We start from the raw sequence: 24,045 nt of genomic DNA, 5'->3' as shown, positions 1-24,045 counted from the left end.
TTGTTCAAGATGGAATTCCACTGTGGTAAGCAGTGCTGCTGCTGCTGAGTGAACTGTTTCTCAAGTACCACCATGCTTAAGTCTAAAGCAGCTTCCAGATGCCATGAATAGCTGAACTGTACCATTTACGCATGTGTGCAGTCATGCGTCCTGGCTCTGCCATGTTACCTGTGTGACCTTGGGCAAGTCTCAGTTTCTTCATCAGCAAAAAGAGACTAATAATAGTGTGTACATCATACTAGCTAAAATTATTATTATTCAGGAAGCACTTGTTTAGTGTCGAGTATATTCTAAGCAATCCAAGAGATATAGAGGTGGAAAAGACACAGCCCTGCCTTCTAGAGACTTATATAATTACAGCACAGCATGGTCTTCTAATAAAGATATTTAGGGAATGAGGTAAAGCTTCATCACAGATAAATTTTTAACTGGTTTGAAGGGTAAACAGGGTATTGTCAAATGGAACTGTACTAGAAATATACATTCCAAACAGAGGGCATAGTTTGTGAACAGGATTAAAATTGTAAAACAGGAGTCCTTGGCTGTTTTTAGATAAGGTTTTAAACTTAGTTTTGCAACATATAATCTTATCACTAGTTGTTACCTAGTTTATAGTAATAATAATTATTACTTAACTGGTTCATCAAAGAGTTTCAACTCAAAAAATGAGTTGGAACCCAAGCAGTGCCTCTTTACAGTGGTGCATCTGCAGTTGCACAATTCCTATCCTGGAATGACTACCATGTGACAGGAACAGTAAATTGTTGGGAAAAAAAACTTGTGGTTAAAACAACTGGAAGTGGATGGGCTTCTTCCTTTCAGCAGTGCTTTAGTTAAGTTTTCAAAATTAAGCAGGTTTAACCTTGGTTTCTTCTTTAGGTAGAACCCTATATCTTAAGATTTTGCCTATTCTTGGCATAGCAAGAAACTGATTTTTTTGGGAGATGTGGTCAGATGTCAAACTAAGAAAGTTCCTTTTACGCATGGAATTTCCATTTGTGTACCAACTTAAAGCTGTGTTTTATCTCCTACAAAGCCTTTTCCTGCAGCTTTGCTTTCACTTCCTCTCCCCACCCTTTTAGTCATGTACTGAAGGGTTTGGCAGCTGGTTGAGGTATCAGGTCAGCATTTTTCACTGTGGAAGGAGGAAAGGTTGGGAACAATGACGCAGGGATACTTGTCACATTTTCCTTTCCTTTTTTTCTTTAAGTGACCCACACATTCCATTACAAAAGCCTAATGAGAATCTTGGCTTATAAATTTTACTTCAGTAGCCCAGAGGTAGAATAATGTGCTGGATGACATATAGGCGATAGTTTCTCAGTGAAGAGTATCCTTAAAAGCCCTTGTACAGCAGTGAGAATTCTTGATTCTACCTCTTTGGCGGTATGACAGATTTTGTGAAGAGAGATAATGGCCTCCGGGAGTCACAAGATTGGGAAAGGAGCTGAGCAATCCATTCCCCATCCTCGCTTATTAACAGTTTCTCCACGGGTGCTTTAGGAAATGCTTCGTATGTGGTGCTTAATATACCACCTACCCACTCTCATCTTCTTCACTGACTTGGAAATTGTATCTAGCTTGAGAAGTTCTAGCTACTTCTGTGGGCCTGTTTATGCCAAGATTGAAATCCTATGTGGATTTGGTTGTTTTATATCAAATCTGCTTGAAACTGTTCAACTAGAAGCAAACTAATTATTGTCATTGTCTGTATAGTGGTAGAGAAAGTAAAAAACAGTAATAGAGTCTTAAAATGCTGTCATGACTTGACATGAAATAGACTACTCTTGAATAGCTGCATCTATAGCCCAAAGGGCTTTGGTCTTGAAAATTGTCAAATATGAAATCGGATTTTAGATCATGGAATCCCAGCTGGTTCCTAGGGGCAGCTTCAGCCATTAAACTCTCCCTTTGACCATTTCATTTGCAGGATTTGCTTTGAGATAATAAGGAATGTGAAGGCAAATGAGTTTTTCTTATCAAAGATTCTATTTTGATGCTCCACAGCAGACCTGTTTTAGCAAATAAATAGAAGAGGCCAGAGTAGACTGTCATATATCCTTGCTTAAGTGCCTCAGGAGACACATTTTTTTATTTCTCAAGCACAACTCTGGTGACTGGAGTTTCCCATTTTGGAGGTGTCAGTGTTGAGCAGGCAAAGCTGCTAGTTATTGATTGCCGTTAAAGTCATTGCACAAAGGCATTAAAGCCCAAGGATTGCTTTTTAGACAGAGCTACAACTGGTACAACTTCTCTTTCTAAGAGCCTGTTATGAGTTAAAATAGTTTTGACAGTGTCTTTAACTGCACATCTTTGTCTCCAAACATAATTAGTATTGAAAAAATGCAGCCCTCATGGTTGAGGCTTTGTGGCTTAGACAGCAGCTCCATCTGGTGCTTGCTAACGGTGTTGGTTCATCTCTTGGATTTATAACAGCTTGAACACACATGTACACAGAACTTGTAAAAGAATGTCAAATCCAGAGTCTCAATTTTATTGATGGTTTCCATTGCACATAGCTAGTCATTGCACTGACATAGGCTAATTATATTCCTGGTGAATCTCATTTGTCTACCCTGTTGATAATGTGATAGCTGTTAATCAACTCAACAGCACCTCTTGACTGAAATAACTTACTTGCACTCAAAGTGGGGAATCATTTTTACTATTTATCTACCAGTCTTGGGAAAACAAAATATACTGTACTACTTATAAAGAGAAAATTTAATCCCTGTCTTATCATCGATGGGTTTAACTTGGTTTAAGATATTAGGCCATAATGCCTTATTCTTTTGTTGTTAGTACCACACAGGCTAAGTAGACAGGACATTTTTTTAAAAAAAGATTCTTGGCAACTGACAGGAACTGCCCCAAACTGTTGATAGAAATTACTTCTCAATAATAAGATTATACATGATTGTATTTTCCTTATGCTTTTCTGATTTTTCACAGTGAACATATATAAGAAAAGAAAAAAACAATTTAAAAACAAAACATATTATAGCCTTCATGTAGCCTTGAGTTGCTTTTCTGACCCTTTCTCATTCACTTGTGTGGCCTATCCTGGGCTTTATTTCCCCTCATATGTATAACAGAAGGATTGTACGAGGGGTCTGCTCGTTTTAACATTCTAGGGTTTGTGATTATGTACTACTTTTTTCTCTTTTTCAGCCTCTCGTACTCCCCTGTTAGTCAACATGATCTAATTTCTGCCATCTTAAAACAAGGAAATTCTTTCTGGGCCCCCTCCCCTATACTCCTAGTTCTTTCTTTTCTTCCACCTCTAAACCTTTCCAGAAAGTTATCTAAAATTAATCTCTTCAACTCACCATAGTCTGCTTTCCATCTCCACCACTGCACCGAAATAATCTGTGTTAAGAGTGCCAGTGAGCTCACATTGTCCAGTCCAGTTGGTGCAATTAACAGGCCTCATTCTCCTGTTACCTCTCAGCAGCATTTGAAATAGTGGTCTGCTTCCCACCTCGCTGCCCCCAGCAATGAAATCTCATTTGACTTCAGTGTCATCACACTTATGGCCATTATTGTTTAGTTTTGTTTTGGGGTTATCCTCTTTTCCCTAGTTCACCCACCAAGACCATATACTCAGCTTACTCTATTTTCTCTGGGGGCTAGATATTCATATGGTGGTAGTTCCCAAATAGGCGAGAACAGCAGAATTCCCTTCTGTGTTCTAGACTTCCAAATTCAGCTGCTTGCTCTATAGTATGCAGGCTAAGAAAACATGGACTCATAATCTTCCTTCCAAAAGTTACACCTCCTCCAATACTGTCTGTCTCAAATGACCCCACAAATTATTTGAATACATAAACCTAAACCCTGAACATCCAGAATTCAGTTATCCATACATATACTTTTATCTGCCTTTTCTGAAGCCACATCCGAGTCATTGGTCTTTCTGTGTGGACGTCTTTGATCTTTAAGTTTGCACTTCTTCCACTTAGGCAAAGTGCTCTCTGAATATTGTTTACCTGTGACATAGCTTTGTATATATTAGTGATAGAAAACATTCTTTCCTTCCGTACAAACATGCTGAAACTTCACAAAAGGCTGAGTTTCTGACAAAACCAAGGATCCTATAACTGTCATTGTATATGAATAAAGTCTAACTTTCTGGCTATTAAAATATTTCTTACAGGTACATGCCTACTACCAGCTTTATCATAACATCCAAGTTAGAAATGAATGACTGTAATGGTGTTCTCTGGGAAGGTCTGTGGCTGGGTGTCTAAGACAAGAGGGAGAGCCACTGGAGTTCCTGCCGTGACGCAGTGGTTAATGAATCCGACTAGGAACCATGAGGTTGCGGGTTTGATCCCTGGCCTTGCTAAGTGGGTTAAGGATCCGGTGTTGCCATGAGCTGTGGTGTAGGTCACAGACACGGCTCAGATCCCGAGTTGCTGTGGCTGTGGCTGTGGCGTAGGCCAGCGGCTATAGCTCCGATTAAACCCCTAGCCTGGGAACCTCCATATGCTGCGGGAAGCGGCCCTAGAAAAGGCAAAAAGCCAAAAAAAAAAAAGAGGGAGCGCCACAAGATTTATTTTTAAAGATAAATCTCAAAACCAGCACATTCAGTTAGCCAATATTTATCTGGCTCCTTATGCTAGACATCTAGGGACGAATAAGATACAGCCCAGGCTTAAAGAAGTTTAGAAAAACTAGTGAGAAAACAGATAATTAAAAATGAAAGTGCTTGTTCATGAAGGTATGTCTAAGTGGCTTTGATAGTACCAAGGAACGAAATGAAATGAGTAGCCCAGCGGGATTTAGAGTGTTATAAGACTAGTTGATTTTTAAGACATAAGGCTGGAAGGGAGTCAAGGGATATATCATGAAAACCTAAGGGGCTTGTATTCTATCCTATAATTCAGAGGTTCTAACACCTCAGCGTACATAGAATTACCTGAAGAATTTGTTTAAAAATCAGATTCCTGGAGTTCCTGTTGTGGCTCGGCAGTAATGAACCTGACTAGTTTCCATGAGGATTCGGGTTCGATCCCTGGGCTCACTCAGTGGGTTAAGGACCTGGTGTTGCCATGAGCTGTGGTGTAGGTCACAAATGCAGCTTGGATCTAGCATTGCTCTGGCTCTGGCGTAAGGTGGCAGCTACAGCTCTGATTTGACCCCTAGCCTGGGAACTTCCATGTGCAGTGGGTATGGCCTTAAAAAGACAAAAAAAAAAAAAAAAAAAAGACAGATGCTTAAATTCTTCCCTCAGAGATTGACTTGGTAGGGCAGTTCCCCAGATGGATCTTATTTAGCTAGCAACCCCTATCTGCACACTCACATTGGGGAGCCAATGCATTAGTTAAGATCAAACCACAGAATTAAGCTAGGTGATAAGATGATCATTTTTGCATTTTAGAAAGCTTAATCTAACAGTAGAGAACTATGGAGTCATCTGAGAATTCATTAAAATGCAAATTCTGATCTAGTAGGTTTGGGATGGGACTTAAGATACACTTCTAAGAAGCTTCAAGATAAGACTAATACTGCTTGTCTGAGGACCACATTTTTGACCAGGAGAGAGGTTAGATTGGAATGAGGTGAGACTATAGGCATGGAGATCAGTTAACAATGTATTGCATTGCAGAAATCTAGGGAAAAGATGGTATCTGAATCGTCTCAGTAGTGTCTGATAATGGCAGGAAAGAGTTCCAGCAAAATGTAATAGATAAAATTGGCAAGACTAATTTAGAAAGGAAGTTAGGATGTGGAGTTAGAAGCGAGGAGCAAGGTGTTAAGAATGGTCTGAAGGGGAGTTCCCGTCGTGGCGCAGTGGTTAACGAATCCGACTAGGAACCATGAGGTTGCGGGTTCGGTCCCTGCCCTTGCTCAGTGGGTTAACTATCCAGCGTTGCCGTGAGCTGTGGTGTAGGTTGCAGACGCGGCTCGGATCCTGCGTTGCTGTGGATCTGGCGTAGGCCAGAGGCTACAGCTCCGATTCGACCCCTAGCATGGGAACCTCCATATGCCGCAGGAGCGGCCCAAGAAATAGCAAAAAAGACAAAAAAAAAAAAAAAAAAAAAAAGAATGGTCTGAAGGCTTGGGAGTTCCCATTGTGGCTCAGCGGGTTAAGAACCTGACATAGTGTCCTTGAGGATGCGAGTTTGATCTCTGGCCTAGCTCCATGGATTAAGGATCTGGCATTACCATAAGCATAGGTCACAGATGTAGCTTGGATCCAGCTTGGCTGTGGCTGTGGCGTAGGCTGGCAGCTGCAGATCCAATTCAACCCCTAGCCCAGGAACTTCCATATGCTACAAGTGCAGCCTTAAAGAAAATTAAAAAAAAAAAAAAAACCCTAACATTCCAAAATACTGATTGGCCAAGGAGAGTACATAAAGTACCCAAATTAGTTGTCTCTCTTTTAACCTAAGAAAAATTTAGGAATGGAGCCAATTTTTTTCAAATCATTCATCACGATAAGCCTCATAGTGCCTTTTCCATTCAGATTTTCTTCTTCTCTCCCCCCCCCAACAGATTGATCACACTTACAAAAGCTGCTATGAAACAGAGGGGAGGTGAAAACTAACAGATGAAAATTTTGCCATGCACTGAAAGGAAAGCATTGTCTGTGAAGTTCTGTATTTAAAAATGTCTGCTTGTAACACCTTTACTGAACACGTTTGGAAACCTGGTGAATGCAAGAACTGCTTTAAACCTAAAAGCTTACACCAGCTCCCCCCAGACCCTGAAAAGGCACCCATCACCCATGGCAATAAAACTAATGCCAACCATAGTAACAACCACCGAATCAGGAACACCGGAAATTTCCGGCCTCCTGTGGCTAAAAAGCCAACTATAGCTGTGAAGCCCACTATGATGGTGGCAGATGGGCAAAGTGTGTGTGGAGAGCTTAGTATCCAAGAAAACTGTGAGAACAAACCTGTCATCATAGGATGGAATCGAAACAGAACGGCCTTGAATAAGAAACCACTTAACAATAATAATGAAGATGATATTGAAGGATTTAGCCATGTTCCTAAGCCTTATGACAATAATGATAGTGCAAAGAAGGTATCAAATAACAATAATGGACTAACTGAAGTGTTGAAGGAGATAGCAGGCTTAGATACCACCCCTCAGGTAAAAGGAAATGAAACAAACTCCAGAGAAACCTTCTTAGGAAGAATAAATGATTGCTATAAGCGATCACTGGAAAGAAAGCTTCCGCCAAGTTGCATGATGGGCGGGATAAGGGATACTCAGGGCAAGCATGTTATTCTGAGTGGAAGCACAGAAGTGATCAGTAATGAAGGAGGCCGATTCTGTTACCCAGAGTTTTCTAGTGGCGAAGAGAGTGAGGAAGATGCGCTTTTCAGTAACATGGAGGAGGAGCATGAGAGCTGGGATGAGAGTGATGAAGAGCTGCTGGCCATGGAGATTCGTATGAGAGGGCAACCTCGCTTTGCCAACTTTAGGGCAAACACTTTGTCTCCTGTTCGATTCTTTGTGGACAAAAAATGGAATACTGTCCCCCTGCGAAATAAATCTCTTCAGAGAATCTGTGCTGTCGACTATGATGACAGTTATGATGAAATCCTGAATGGTTATGAAGAGAATTCTGTGGTCTCCTATGGACCAGGAAGCATTCAGAGCATGGTGTCATCTGACTCCACATCCCCAGATTCCTCTTTAACAGAAGAATCACGGTCCGAGACAGCCAGTAGTTTATCCCAGAAGGTTTGTAATGGGGGACTATCTCCCGGTAACCTGGGGGATTCTAAGGACATGAAGGAAAGTGAGCCCAATTGTGAAAGCCCCAGTGGTAATAATCAGGAGAAGACCTCAGCACAAGCATCCAAAAGCTCAGTAAAAGTTCCAGAGACACACAAAGCGGTCCTTGCTCTCCGATTAGAAGAGAAAGATGGCAAGATTGCCGTTCAGACTGAGAAGCAAGAAAGTAAAGCCTCTACAGATATTGCTGGGCAAGCAGTAACTATAAACCTCGTTCCTGTAGAAGAGCAAGCAAAGCCATACCGAGTAGTGAATCTGGAGCAGCCATTGTGCAAGCCTTACACTGTCGTGGATGTGTCAGCAGCCATGGCCAGTGAGCACCTCGAGGGCCCCGTTACCAGCCCCAAAACGAAGAGCTCATCTTCTACTCCTAACTCTCCAGTGACATCCCCTGCATTGACATCAGGACAAGTAAGTGCCCATTTCCAAAAATCCAGTGCAATCCGCTACCAGGAAGTCTGGACTTCCAGTACCAGTCCACGACAGAAGATACCTAAAGTAGAATTAATTAGCGGTGGGGCCGGACCAAATGTCCCTCCAAGGAAAAACTGTCACAAATCGGCACCTACTTCACCCACGGCTACAAACATTTCCTCCAAAACTATCCCTGTTAAGTCACCTAATTTGTCTGAAATAAAATTTAATAGTTATAACAATGCTGGTATGCCACCTTTTCCAATTATCATTCATGATGAGCCAACTTATGCTCGGAGCTCCAAAAATGCTATCAAAGTTCCCATTGTCATCAATCCAAATGCATATGACAATCTAGCCATTTACAAAAGTTTTCTCGGAACAAGTGGAGAACTTTCAGTGAAGGAAAAAACCACAAGTGTAATAAGCCATACTTATGAAGAAATAGAAACTGAAAGCAAAGTGTCTGATAACACCACTAACAAACCCACTGAATGTCCCCAAGCTAAAGGGTTTTCAAACAGCACAGAGCGTAAAAGGGGCTCAGTGGCTCAGAAGGTTCAGGAGTTTAACAGCTGTCTTAACAGAGGTCAGTCTTCACCGCAGAGAAGCTATAGTTCCAGCCACAGCTCCCCAACAAAGCCCCAGAGAACCACTCAAGAACCTGTGGCCAAAACAGAAAGCACTCAGGAGTCTCAGGTCGTGAGCAACAGCAGCAGCACCAGGGAGAAAGCGAGCACAGTGCTTTCTCAGATTGTAGCTTCTATCCAACCCCCACAGTCTCCTCCAGAAATGCCCCAGTCTGGCCCTAAAGCTTGCAGCGTGGAAGAGCTTTATGCAGTTCCTCCCGATGCCAGTGTTGCTAAGAGCACACCTAAGAGCACACCGGCCCGGCCCAAATCTCTCTTCACATCCCAGCCCAGTAGTGAGACTGAAGCAGCACCTCAGACCACAGAAAGTCCTACCACCAAAGTACAGAAAGATCCACTCATGAAGCCAGTCACCACTCCCCCCTCCAAATTAGTGACTAACCCCCCAAATGAGCCACCACCTCCCTTTCCCCCACCACGCTCTACATCCTCCCCTTACCACGCAAGTAACCTTTTGCAGAGGCATTTCACCAACTGGACCAAGCCAACCAGCCCTACCAGGTCCACAGAAGCTGAATCAGTTCTGCACTCAGAAGGCAGCAGACGGGCAGCTGATACAAAACCTAAACGCTGGATATCATTTAAAAGTTTCTTCCGCCGTCGGAAAACAGATGAGGAAGAAGACAAAGAGAAAGACCGAGAGAAAGGGAAGCTGGTGGGCCTGGATGGCACGGTCATCCACATGCTGCCCCCTCCTCCAGTTCAGCGCCACCACTGGTTCACAGAAGCAAAGGGGGAATCCAACGAGAAGCCAGCCATTGTCTTCATGTACAGGTGTGAGCCTGCCCAAGGCCAGCTCAGTGTGGATCAGGGCAAAGCCAGGGCAGAGCAGTCAGCAGTCACAGAGAGGAGTGGAATGGAGGATGGGTTACTACAGGACTCAGAGAAGAAGAAAAGAAGTCACTCTTCTCCATCACAGATACCTAAGAAAATTCTCAGGTATGTAAAAGAGGCTGGCAGAATGTGGGGATTTTTTAAAACATTTTCAGATGCTAAGGTTTTTTGCATCCCTAAGATTGTATAAGAGCCATTTTTGTTTGTGAGTAGCACTCAGCGGCCATCATCTGTCTCTATAACTGCATTCCAAGATTAGAATATTATTAAAGTGATTTTATTGCAGTGAACAAGGTTTATGCTCCTGGATTTTTTAGCTAAAGTAACCTGCAGCATTCCAGTAAATGCAAAGGGGCTTTACCATAGAAAAGCAAATCCGTAACACTTTAATAGCAATAAGTAATATGTTGCTTTGAAATATGCTATGACAGTGTGAGGAAGAAACGGGATCAAATGGGTAAATGGTGGTACTGTTCTTTTCTTCATGGTAAATGAAATCAAACTCTTTAAGCAGGCTTTTTCTTTTGGTGGGGATTAGGAGAGCTTTCATTGAGGTGTTATCTCTATATGCATTTTTTAAAAGGACTGTATTTTTTTTTTTATTGCTGTCTCTTTCTGTCCTTATTTCAAGTGTTGTGGAAAGGTGGGGGAAAGAGCAAGCAGTTTATAATTGTTTAACATGTAGATGAAATAAGAGAAGTGGTTATTGAGATTGAGACCCAGTGTTACAATCTTCTATCCAACTAGTACACCCACATCAGTTTTCTAAGCATTAGTTTTCTTTTACCTTGAGTAACCTACCGTCTATAAGGTTCATTGATCACCTACCCTGTATATATCTCAAATCCTTGTAACAGCCCTACAAACTGGTTGTATATTTCCCTTGAGGAAACTAAAAATCAGAGAAATTAACTGGCCAGATTCACGAGGCTAGTAATTGTCAAAGTCAGAATTCAAACCCTGATCTATCTCACTGTAAAATTTGTATTCTTTCAATAATGTTACATTGTTAAGGAACATAAGATCAAACAAAATTTGTATATTTTCACATGTAACATTCACATAAACATTTGTTTAGGATGCTTAAGTTTTTTCATTCTCATTTCTATCGTAAGCAAAATTAATGAACTGCCAATAAAAACAAAGAACTGTTGTTTGTAACAAATGATTTCTTTATATCCCCTGTTCTTTTTATTCTTAAACAAAGATATGCCCTGAGTATTCCATTCATCTGATTTTTAGTCTTCCTCCCTCTTGATTTACAGAGAGCTTTCTCTGCCAGGCCTGGCCTCCTCCCAGCAAAGACAGAAAACTCTGATATAGGACAGATTTTCTCACCAGCTTGTCTTTAGAAAAGTGTGAATAAAAATGAACACTTAATCCCTTCACTTTTTCTAGCAAAATGCTAGGAAGCTTTATATATATTCTTTACTAAAATAAACTTTTTGCATATCCCCAAATGGTTGCCAAAATGCTAACAAGTTCCTGTTTTCCTTATATCCATGTAATCACAAAGCAAGTGGAATAGTGGTAATGTATTTCTGGGAAGAACGGCTTTGTCATTGGTAGTTGAAAGTAGATGATAGAATATTATACTCCAGTAGTAATAAAATGCATGTATTGCAGGTTACTGTTTTATTTAGAAAAGAAGCAATTTAAACAATGCATGGTTGGAGTCACCTATAAGGGAATGGCAGATGATCAATAAATAGCTTTACTCCTCATTAAGTATGGCTACAGTATATTTATCCATATCCTGGAGGGCAGAGTCAAGGAATGATTTGGCTTCTCTTCTATGGAATAAGACCCTCTCCTTCGGCTACATGCCACTGTATGTGGGCTTGAGGGTAGCCCAGGCCCTTGGTGTGGCAGATCTCTTACTATACAGCTTATATTTTCACAGATTTGCTTGTATAGGGGCTGTCATATCTTCCAAATCTATCAGTCCTTTATAGGTAACATTTATTTATCCAAATGATGTGGTGCATTTGCCACATTGGTTGTCAGATTTAACCATGCATCACAATAACTGGAGGGCTATTAAAATACAGATTGCTGGGCCCCACCTGCAGAGATTTTGATTAAGTAGGTCTGAGTTGAGTCCTTCTAATAAGTTCCCTAGGTGACATGGCCGCTACTAGACTTAAGACCACGCTTTGAGAACCACTGATGTTACCACTATTCTAAACGTATGTGCTGTAGTCTAAGCAAGCAATTTTGAGGTATTAAACTTTTCTTATAGGCACTTTGGAATTTTTACATTGCATAATGTCCCAAACTAAGTAGAAAAGGAAGTATTAAATAGTTTTAAAAAACTATTTGGAAAATTTAAAACATGAATACTCATTTTGAAAAAGATGTACCATTTGCTTTTTCAATAATTGCTTCATCTACTTGGGTACCATTAATATTTACTTGAAGCAACTTTGAGAGGAAAAACATTTCTGTCAAATGTCAACATTTGTATTTCCAGCTTGGTGGCAATGTAATAATTAAATTACCATCCCATCAGCTGGGAACGCATAGCTGCAAGAAATGGGAATACAAGTTTTTCTATAAGTAAATGAAGATTCCATATCTAAATAGTATATAAGGAATGAAAAGTAGTCTATTACAGGCCTGACCCTAGGCTCTGATAGATGAGGGATTTTGTAGAACCTTTTGTTATAGGATTAGATTGTTACTAAGTTCATTTATTTGACTGTCCATGCCATATAAATTGAATATCTTAACTGTGCCATATATGTGTCATAGGGATAAATAGGGGGAAAGAGTATAACACTGCTCACATAAAGGACTTGGGTTTGATTTTAACTTCAGCTGTCTATCTGATCCTTCAGTATACAGTGGCTAAAACATTACCTATCACATGGAATTGATTTGAGGCTATAATGAGAAAACATGTAAAAACATGTTAGCACATAAAACACATAAAACATGTAAAAAGCGTGTCTGGCACATACTGAGTGCTTATAAATGTTAGTAGCCCCTTTGCCCTCAATGTGATAAATGCTAAAATAATGTATGTTTGGAGTAGCACAGAAGCACACACAAAAAAACAGTGATTAAATCAGCTTTAAAGAAATAAAATCAGCTTCACAGAAATGAAATATAAACCAGATCTTAAAAGACGAATAGAATTTTGCCAGCTGAGGAAAAAACACACCATAGGCAAAAGGAACAACATATGGAAAGTCACAGAGATGATAACGGCAAACAGAAGCAGGGCAGGCAACTGGAAAAGTATAACTGGTCTATTCAGACCAGTGGTTCTTCAGTTGTGATCCATGCCAGGTCAAATAAGGACCACGCAGAAGTCACCATTTTCATAATAATACTAAGACATTTGTCTTTCTCACTGTGTTGACATTTGCACTGATGATGCAAAAACAGTAGTGTGTTAAAGTGCTTACACCTACAGAAATTAAAATCATGGCACCGTATTGTACTAGTAGTTAAAAAAAAAAAAACTACCAGTTTCACTTAAGAATGTTCTTGATGAGTAGAAATTGTTATTAAATCTCAACCCTTGAGTATATGTTTAAAACGTCTGGGAGTTCCTATTGTGGCTCATTGGTAACAAACCTGACTAGTATCCATGAGGATATGGGTTTGACCCCTGACTCCACCTGTTCAGTGGGTTAAGGATCCGGCATTGCCACAGCTGCGGTATAGGCAGAAGACACGGCTGGGATCTGGTGTTGCTGTGGCTCCAATTCGACCCCTAGCCTGGAAACTTCCATATGCCACGGGTACCACCCTAAAAGGAAAAAAAAAAATTCTGTGTGATAAAATGAGAAATACACATAGTGTACTTATGCTGCATTCCAAAGTATGTTTATCTCAAGGAAAAATACTTGCAAAATAGTTTGAATTTTAGAATTTGAATTGCAAAGCTTGAATACCGCTTTTTCATGGACCACTTTGAAAGAACAAATGGCAAACCAGCTGTGGTTATTCAGATTTGGGTGTTTGGCAGATCTTTTCTTAAGAATGAACATAGTGAGCCTATTACCTCAAGGGAAACAACTGACAGTATTTGTTGTCAATGAGAAAACTCAAACTTTCAAGCAAAATAAGAATTTTTGAAAACTTGGATCTGCTACCATAAGCTTCCTAATACTTAACATTTTTTCTGGGGAGATTGGTAGTGGCATTGGCAAAAAGGAATTTTTTAAATTATAGAGTGAAATGTGTCAACATTTAGAAGATCTACAAAACTCAGTGAACCAGTAATTTCCAAATGACCCAATGCAGGATGTTATAAAATTATGCATGAGTAAAAGATCTATTGAAACTGCAAGTTAGATGAATGGATTTTAAGGTGTAACTGAGCAAAAAAGTTCATTGATGTAGTTTCAGATTCCATACTGTAAGTAACTTTTAAGAAACTACCACTTACCAAGCTCTGGTATAGTGCCAAAAGAATAATATCCATGATTGTCTAAAAGACTGTTAGTACTCCCTTTCCCACCTACAAATCTGAATGAAACTAGATTTTTTTCAGGTACTTTAACCAAAGCAACATATCACAGCATATTGAATGCAGAGGCATGTATGAGAATTCAGCTGTCTTTTATTAAGCCAGATATTAAAGAGATTTGAAAAAAAATTAGGTTCATATTTAAAGGATTTATTATTAAATGAATTTAAAAATTTCTCATTTTTAATTTCTAATATAAGAAATATCAATAGATAAAATCTACCTAAACAAGAGCCCTTACAGTTCTCAATAATTTTAAGAATGTAAGGAATCTTGAAAACACAAAGTTTGAGAAATGCTGAGACAGAGTGTGATGGGCCTTTCGTGCTACGGTGGTATGTTTGGCCTATGTTACAGATTTTGTAGTGGAAACAGTTTTTAAGGGGAAAAGTAGTGTGATTTTTTTTTTTTTTAAATAAAATCTCTTCTGGCAACAGTATTAAAAATGAACTGGAAGGTGGAAATATTGGTGACAGGGATACCAGTCAAATGATGCCAGTGTATCCACAGGCATCATTTCTATCCAGCTAGTCTAGATCAAGAGAAACTAATTTAGCAATTAGCCTGGTCTGTGACCGGGTGGGAATATCTCCATTATCATTTTTAGAAGGACTAGTTACCTACCATCTCTGCAACTCTTTGGTATCCATAGCATGGGGAGTGATATTGCATAATGAGAAAAATGCAAGCACTGGTGTCAGACAAGATTTAAATTCTAATTGTACCACTGTTGTTGTGTGACTTTTGACTTAACCTCACTGCACTGAAGTTTCTCAGTCTGTACAATAGTAATGATAATACCTACCTTACTGAGATGATATGGGACTAATCAATATCTGTTAAGCACCTAGCACAGTATCTAGCAATAGCAGTTGACCACTTTACAAATTATGCTTAGGGCATCCGAACTTAAGATAATCTCTACTTAATGTTTTCCCTTTGCATTCTATTCTTAGAACAGCCAAGTGCTCTTTTTAAAATATAAGTCTTGTCATATCCCCACACTAAAGAAGGCCCTATATGTGTGACCTCTGTCTCTGTGATTAATCTTACGTATCCTCTTGCTCATGTACCTCTGGTTATATTGCCTTGCTTTCTTTCTGAGTGCCTTGTTTATAATGTTGACCATGAAATCCTTACCAAGGACCACCTTTTAATCCCCAAACTATTTACTGCTTTCCATCTCTTCTTCTGCTACTTTTAATAGAGACCATCTTAAAATAGGTCCTTTTATTTATTTTTGTTGTATTTTAAAGAAAATTCTAAACATATACAAAAGTAGATAGATTTCTCAAATGAACACCACTTACCTCAAACCACACTTTAGCAATTATCAAGTGATGGCCAGTCTTGTTTCATCTATAGTTCATCCCACTCTCTCCATTATTTTGAAGCAAATACTAGGTATCATTTCATTTGTAAACATTTCAGTATGTATCTCTAAAAGATAAGGGTTTTTTTTCTTTTTTCTTTTTTTCCATCATAACCACATACCAAAAGGAGTTCTTTCAACTTTAATGGCTAACTCCTGGCTAACCATCACATGGTATGAAGATTTTAAATATTATGTATATTCTGATGCCTCCCAAATTTATATCTCCATTCCTGGTCTCTCTCCCTCATGATTTACGTACAGCTATCCACTTAATATCTCCACTTAAACATCAAATGGACATTTCAGATGAAACATATCAAAAAACAGAACTCTTGATTTTTCCCTACAAATCAATTTCATCCCAAGTCTTCCCTTGGTAAATGGCCCCACAATCTATCTAGTTGCTCAGACTAGGAACCTAGGAGTCATTTTTGGTTCTTCTCGTCCCCTTATTCCTCGCTATCCCCTACATCCAAAATATCAGCAAGTCTTACTGACTCAAACTGCAAAACATATCCCAAATCTATTTACTTCTCTCCATCTCTGCTTCTATCCACCTGGTCCAAGCCACCATCTTCTCTCACCTGGTTTACTAAAGTATTTTCCTAATTGATCTCCCTGTCTAATTCTTGGGCCTTCTAATCTATTCTCTTTGGAACAGCCAAATACTATTGTTTAAATTCAGACCCCATTGTTTAAAGACAGTGAAAGAAGTCCCTACATAATCTGACTTCTAACTGCTTGTTTAACTTGCCTCCTACTCACCTCCTTTCTCATGAACTTCCCACAGTAGGAGTTTTCGTTCATTCTTTAAACATGCCAAGCCTAATCCCTTTTTATCAGGTGTTCCCTCTGTTTGTTATACTTCCTCCAGATCTTTGTATGGCTGGCTCTGTCATTCAGCTCTCAATTTAAATGTCATTCCCTCAGAAAATTTTCACTAACCTCCCAATCTTAAAAAACTCCTACCCTCAGTCACTCCCCATCTCATTGTCCTTTTTAATTTTAGACTTATTCACATGTTTATCGCTTTTAAAAAAAAAAAAAAAAAAAACCTATTCACTTCATTCTTCCTGTCTGGATTCAATTTGGAGGAATCCCAAAGTATGCCCTTTCAGTAGTCTTTCCATAAAATGTGGTGGTAAATTCTTGATTGTTGACTGAAATCGTATTTATTTCATAATTGGGAACCAATATCTATTGCCAAACACATACATGTCCTTGAAAATTTACTTCAAAAATTTTTTTCTAGTCAGTTAGAAAAACTTTGTCAATGACAAAGAAAATAACTGCAGCTCGCCCAAAATAACTGTAACACTCCCAGCCAAAGTTAAGGATGGATATCATTTGTCCCCAGAATGGCCTCTTGACCTTTGGCTCACCTTTCTAGCTCCACCAGTCTTGAACATCATGTTCCTAATTAGCCAAGACCCCTAGCGTGTACCTCTGGATACCATGGAAGTCCAGTTTCTCTAGGACTTGCAGAAACATTTCAGGAATCCAGATATGCCTCACACTGCTGAGATCCTGTCCAAGCCAACCTCTGTTTTGGACAGTCATATTAGGTTTGGCACACCTTAGGAATGAATGCTGGTCATCTGTATAAGCCCACTTATACCCATCCAAGACCTTTTTGATCTTCTTAGAGTCCTTAGGACTCAGCTATAGCCCTAAGTAATCCGGAAGTCAATCATAAGAGCCCCTTTGATCCACTCGAAGGTTCCAGGATATAGACCAGGAATTGGCAAACTATGACATGTAGGCCAAATTCAACCTTTCACCTGTTTCTGTAAATGAAGTTTTATTGGAAAGTAGCCATAGTCATTTTTTTTTTTACATGTAGTCTACAGCTGTTTGTGCACGATAATGGTTGAGTAGTTGAGTAGTTGCAACAGACATCACATAGCCTTTAAGAGCCTAAAATACTTACTATCTGACCCTTCACTGAAAAGTTTCCTGACTCCTGGACTAAGCTATAATATCTGACTTGTCTGTGGTCATCAGGCATGCTAGTGACCTATAGCCATTCTGGCCAAACACTTGACAGGTTTACTGCTCACTAAAGTAGCCAGAATCTGAGTCTCTCTATATACTTGTGTATGTGCGTATGTAGTAAAGAAGAAGAAAGTCCAAGTACTTCTCAGATTATGGTAAAATGTGATGTCCTTCTCTCTGGAAAGTTCAGCTTGAAGCTTGAAATTCTTAGTACTTATGCTCCAGTTATATATATTTGTGTTTTTTTGTTTTTTGGGTTTTTTTGGTATATACAATCTTTTTTAAAAAATTTTAAGAACACTTTTTTAATTGAAATATAACTGATATATATGTTATACTAGTTTCAGATTGCTCCAGTTATATCTTAATTTGCATTGTCTCTCCTCTTTGCTAAGAGAACCTAGCAAAGTCATCTTTTCATGCTTAAGACCAAACTGACCTTGAAGATCATATTTCTCATAAAGAAAAAAAATTGGAGACAGAAGCTGAAAGTAGGTGCTTGTTCTTCTGATCATATGTTCTTTGCTCTAAAGAAACTTCTGAACTATCAGCATTTATAAAGATCACATCTACATTTGCTGACATATTGTCCTAAAGTTTAGATGAGTTCATGAAGTCCTTACTGTTAAACTTTTAAGTAATCCTGTTTTAGAAAACCTGATAAATATCTCACTTTATCAGAATCACAGAATGACACAGAATGGTCATGGAGTAGTCTTCAGACAGCTTTATGTTCCTTTCCCTTTGGGGAAGTGGTTAAAAAATCCAGAGAGGTTTACTGACTTGCTTAGAATCTCATGATGAATGTATTCCAAAGTGAAGAGTCAAACTGAGAATTACCCTACTTATGTTTCATTTTCTTTTGTTTCCTTTTTCACCTAATAAATCTGAAGCTAAATTCTAGTATCTTATTATATAATTCTTACAATTCTACTCCCATTGTCTCAGTTGTCCCAACACCTCCGACAGTGCATCCTTCCTATTTTATAGGAAATTGAGTAATAGAGAGGCTCATTGACAGTCCCAGGGCCATTCCACAAGTAGATGACAGAGCCAGACTCTGACTTTAGAGATGTTTGGCTCCTGAGTAATTTTTGTCACACTCTTTTGGTGATTATTGTGTTTCTTGGTGTCCACTATGTCTTTTATAAAGTCCACCTGAGTGCAAGAAGGCATGTCTGTGACCACTAAGGGCCACGGTGTTGTGTCTGATTCACTGACCTGTCAAGCAGTTGTAAGGTACTCAGCATTGACACATTCATTCTCTTCAAAGCACTTTATGTGAATTTCCTAGTTAATACATACTCCTGTAAATGTCACTACACCCATTTTATAGATGAATAATGGGAGACATGGACAGAGTGGCATTAGTGGCGAAGCAGAAATTAAATTGGAGTTTCTAATTTCTAGGCTTTTATTCAGACCTCTAGGCCACATTTACAGTCAGTGATTATTTGACGTAACTGCAGTAGATTATTGATTAGAGTCATCAGGTGATATTTAAAGGTTTAATTCCAGAACAAGCAGTTTATCCTCATATGGTGCCTCCATAATGGTGATTTGCTAATAGCAAGGAGAAAGGCTTGCCTGAAAAGAGCAAAGTGATGATAGCAGTGCACACTGACCAACTGCCCACACCAGCGCCTAGTTATCATGGAATGAAATAGCCTCAAGAATCAGCCACTGGCCTTTCTGTGCTGCTGGCACATGGATGAAGCTCCACCCTGCATGAGGGGAGATGTCCTGTTCCTCTGTCCTCCTAGTGGGGAGGGACTTCCCACACCCACTGTGGATGCTCCACATTGCACCTGTTCCAACCCCGTTCCCCATTATAGCACAGGCAGAAATTTTGCGAGAAGAAGTGTAGGCACAGATCCTGGTGATAGTCTCTAGTGCCTTCCTGCCCAGATCCCACCTGATTTGATTTATTTAGCACCCATTTACGGAGCACTTTCTGTGACCCTCATTCCTTGCAGCCTTAGCTCAGGCACCATAACAAAATACCACAGACTGGGTGGCTTAAGTGACAGAAAATTATTTTCTCACTGTTCTGGAGGCCAGAAGTTCAAGATTAAGGCTCCAGCTGATTTGGTTTCTGGTGAGGACTCTCTTCCTAACTTGATGGCCATCTTCCTATTCTTGACACCCTCACTTTCCTCCACAGGGTGTGCAGAGAAAGACCAAGCTCTCTGGTGCTTGTCTTCTTTTTTTTTTTGTCTTTTTTGCCATTTCTAGGGCCGCTCCCATGGCATATGGAGGTTCCCAGGCTAGGGGTCAAATTGGAGCTGTAGCCGCTGGCCTATGCCAGAGCCACAGCAACGCAGGATCTGAGCCGTGTCTGCAGCCTACACCACAGCTCACGGCAACACCAGATCCTTAACCCACTGAGCAAGGCCAGAGACCGAACCCGCAACCCCGTGGTTCCTAGTCAGATTTGTTAACCACTGCACCACAACGGGAACTCCTCTGGTGCCTCTTTTAAAAGGACACAAATCCCCTCTGACAGAGCCCCTCCTTCTGACCTTATTTAATATAATTATCTCCTTAGAGGTCCCATCTCCAACTATAACCACACTGGAGTTAGGGTTTCCATGTATGAATTTGGAGGGGACACAAACATTCAATCCATAACATCTGCCACGAGTGTTTAGAGAAGGAAGAGTCCCTATGGACAGTAAGACATCACAGGTGATGTGAGACTTGAATAGTCTGTAGTGACTCACTGAGTTCGGAATGGATAGAAAGACGAAGGGAGGCACCTCTAGGGAGGGAAAGTGGGTATAGCACAGATGTGGGATATGTTGTGACCAAGGGGCAGGGAGTTATGATGTAGATACATTGTCTGCAGCTAAAGGATTGTGTCTCAGAAAGTTTGGAATGAAGATGAAAACCTATAGTGCAAGCTCTTGGTGAAGGGCCTTAAAGTCCTGCAGGTTGTCTGGACCTGACCATCCAGGATCTATAGATGATGTCTATAGAGGAGCAGCAGAACAAAAGAGAGATTTTATTTTTATTTTTAATTTTTTTAAACTATAGTTGATTTACATTGTTCTGTCAAGTTCTGCTGTACAGCAAAGTGACCCAATCCAAAAGAGAGATTTTTAAGAAGAGTCCCCTAGTGGGATGGGTGTAAGGTGCAAGTGCTATGGTCTCTCTTGGAGCAACTTTTTCAGTCGTAGAGGCCTGCCTTTTGTGTTCACCTCTGTCCTCTGATGATAGACAGAAAGGACTGAGAGTGTGCTGCCTGTTGGAAGATTCCACTTATTGATGGCGTCACAGATGCCATTTCCTATTTTCAGAGTGGTCTTCACCTAGCCAGGCCACCTAATAAAAATCATAAACGTCATCTAGGCCAAATCCTCATTTCCTGAATTTGCAAGTTTGTATAATTGTATTCTAAGAATAAACCTCAGAAGGTAAGGATTGATCCCAAAGCCCTCTTTTTGTTAATAGCCCATTATGAATCTCTCATCTGTGACCACTTAAATTATTTTATCTCCCCTGTTCAGCTATATCACTTCCAAGCAATGATACTCCTTTACTTAAAATTTTCCTACTCACTTCTTACACTTCACTCCTTTTATACTTAATTTCCTGTTGTCTCTTCAGGGAGGGAAGCAGTGAAAAATAGTTTCCAAAGCGTGGCCCTAGGATCAACTACATCAGAATCACCTGGGGTGTTTATATCAGTGCAGATTCCTAGGCCATAGCCTAGCCCAGAACTGTAAAATCACTCCCTGGAGATGGGGGCCAAAAATCTGCATCTTTAACAAAGTAACTCTTGGGTGTGTTAAAGCCTGATAACACTTAGCATAATATATTAGGACATAGGCTTTGAAGGCACTCATACCTGGGTTTGTTTTTTTTTTTTTTAATTACTTAATGAATTTTATTACATTTATAGGTGTACAACAATCATCACAACCAAATTTTACAGCATTTTCATCCCAAACCCTCAGTGCATCCCCCACCCCCAAGCTGTCTCATTTGGGAACCACAAGTTTTTCAAAGTTTGTGAGTCAGTATGTGTTCTGCAAGAAGTTCATTGTGTCCTTTTTTTAAGATTCCACATGTAAGTGACAGCATTTGATGTTGGTGTCTCATTGTCAGACCTGTGTTTGAATCCTGTTCTCACCACTCATTAGCTCTGTCTCCTGGGACAAGTTCCTTGAGCTCTGCTTCTTACTTTCCTCATCTCTCACCTGAGAGGCAGAATAATGTATCTGTCTAGAGCACAGACTCTGGAGCTGAACTGCTGAGTTTGAATCTCAGCTCCACCAGTTACTAGCTGTGTTACCTGAGACAAATAACAACCACTCTGAGCTATAATATTTCTTTGTTTGTAAAACAGAGAGAATAATCTTGTAAGAACTAAAAGAATTCATGTTAAGTGTGAGAAAGGAGGGCAGAGGAAGGGCTTCTGCCCCCAGGATGTATTTGACATTGTCTTGAGACTATTTGGTTGTCACAGCTGGGAAAAACCGAGATTGATTCCAGCACCTACTGAATGGAGATGTTAGTGTGATCCTACGCTGCATAGGACAGCCTTCCACAACAAGGAATTATCTGGCCCAGATGTTAGTCATGCCACTTTTGAGAAACGTGGCTTAGAACAGGAGCATAATGAGCACTACGTAAGTTTTGGCTACTGTTATCACCTGCTGTTATGAGACTAATAATCCTTACTCAGAGTATTATTGTTAGTAGATATATATTTAAGCACACAGTACCCAGCAGTCAGCAGATAGAATGGTGGTGGTGATTGCTATTAGGAAGCCAAATATCTGTAAACACAGTCTTTCTATACTGGAGCAACTCCCAATTAAAGAAATCCTTTTGCAGTGTAAACAATGACTTTGTTTAGAATTCTTTAAAAGAACACATCTGTCATCATTAATACCCCACATTTCAATGATAGCTTGTTTTCCTTTCAAAGCACTTTTACTTCTTCATCCTCATAATCAAGCATTGTTGAATCTTTACGATGCACCAAGCTTGTCTGACAGGACCAGTATGATGGGAAGAACACAGATGTTAGTGTTGCATAGCATCAATTTAGATCCCAACCGCCACCTAAGGACACATATATGCTTTGGCAATTCATTCCGTTTCTTTCAATTTCAGTTTCCCCAGCTGTAGAGTGAGAATAACCTGTTCCCTTTTGGGGTGTTTTGTGAATTAAGTGGAAAGGTATGCAGGAGTAGGTTCTGAGCAGTGTTAGTTCCCGTCCCCTCCCTACATCCACTCCCTCAGCGAGCCCGCTGTGTTTGGGGGAGTGTGTACATATCATCTCCTCTGACTCAGAGTGCACACGGGCAGTTGAGGGAGATAAGAAGAAGCTGGGAAACTTGCTTCTCCAGTGCTTCTGGAAAAAAGTCCATGAACCGAAAATGTCTGGTCCGAATCCACCCTGCTTTAGCCCTGTTGTAGAGGCCTGTGGGTATTTTCTGCTAATACTTTGCCTTTCCAGGAGATTAAATATCAGTATCTGACCCGATTCTTTAGAAATGAGCCAAGGCCCAACGGTGGTGCTGAGAAGCTCCTTCCATACCTTTGTTGTCGAGGGGGGCAGCCTTATTCTATTGCTCTTTTATCTTTTCTGTTAATTTGCACAGATGCCATTCTGACTTTGTATTTCATAGGATTTTAAAACTGTAATTTTTCTTAGTGTTATGAAGGTGACAGTGATTTACAGGGGCCTGTGTTTTTATCTACTTAGCTGTCTGCAGTGTGGTGTCTTGAAGACACTTTTAATTTGCTATTCACATTTGTGGAGGAAAAAAAAGATGAAACTGTGCAGTGTCTAGAAATTATAGTCTATTCAAGACCTTGCACGTGGCTGCCAGCCTTCCCCAGCCCGAGTCCTAGCCACTTCACACCAGGAAGAGCTACCTTTGTTTGACCAGACTGTGTTGGACATATTAGCAGGCACTCATCAGATCTCAGTTGAAGGTTAATCTCAGTTCAGGGTAAGAAGTTTTCAGTTCAAGACTACAGAAAGCTTAGTGGAAAATTGGAGACAGTAAGATAGTGATCACTGGACACAATGCTTTTCTACCTGAGAATGCCAGGAATTGGAAAGTGTAGCAAAATCAAGTTGATGACCTGGAAACTCAGATAGGATTAAGAAATGTCATATTGGTGGGGGGTCCAAGAGGTAAAGAGATGGAAAGAAATGGAGTTTTCCCCCCCTTTCAGTAGATAAACTGTGTGGAATTTGATAACTTTGAACATCCCTCCTCATGTTGATTCACATCCCATTTCTGCAAAGGTCCACCATCCCCAGCAACTCTAGAAATAAGCAGCTTTGGAAACCAGTAATAAAACCATGAAACACTGTTTCTGATGGGCTTTGATCTGATTTTTAGGGGTAAAAGGAGGTTTTAAAAATCACACATTTGCTTACTGGCTGTCTTGGGCAAAGACAGATGCAGCTGCTGAAAAGAGCTGGCAAATGGGTACTTAGGATACCATTTGCCCCAAGAGGCAGATGGTCTCTATAGAAGCCTGATTTCATTTACTATCCCTTCTGAAGC

General features: G+C 40.1%; 1 protein-coding gene across 6 annotated transcripts in view; it reads left to right on the top strand.

Annotated features, from left to right (window-relative positions):
* Positions 1-24,045, top strand: part of PEAK1 (pseudopodium enriched atypical kinase 1) — a 284,302-nt gene that overhangs the window by 215,607 nt on the left and 44,650 nt on the right. For all 6 annotated transcript variants that reach the window (XM_021097994.1, XM_021097992.1, XM_021097993.1 and 3 more), the window contains one exon: positions 6,502-9,761. In XM_021097994.1, the coding sequence (XP_020953653.1) occupies positions 6,616-9,761 (3,146 nt within the window). In that variant the 5' untranslated portion in view covers positions 6,502-6,615. The remainder of the gene's footprint in view (positions 1-6,501; positions 9,762-24,045) is intronic.

The sequence above is a fragment of the Sus scrofa genome, chromosome 7, assembly GCF_000003025.6.
Source record: "Sus scrofa isolate TJ Tabasco breed Duroc chromosome 7, Sscrofa11.1, whole genome shotgun sequence".
In the NCBI taxonomy this organism is placed as follows: Eukaryota; Metazoa; Chordata; class Mammalia; order Artiodactyla; family Suidae; genus Sus; species Sus scrofa.
The sequence above is the reverse complement of the archived record's forward strand: the minus strand, read 5'-3'. Positions and strand labels throughout refer to the sequence as shown.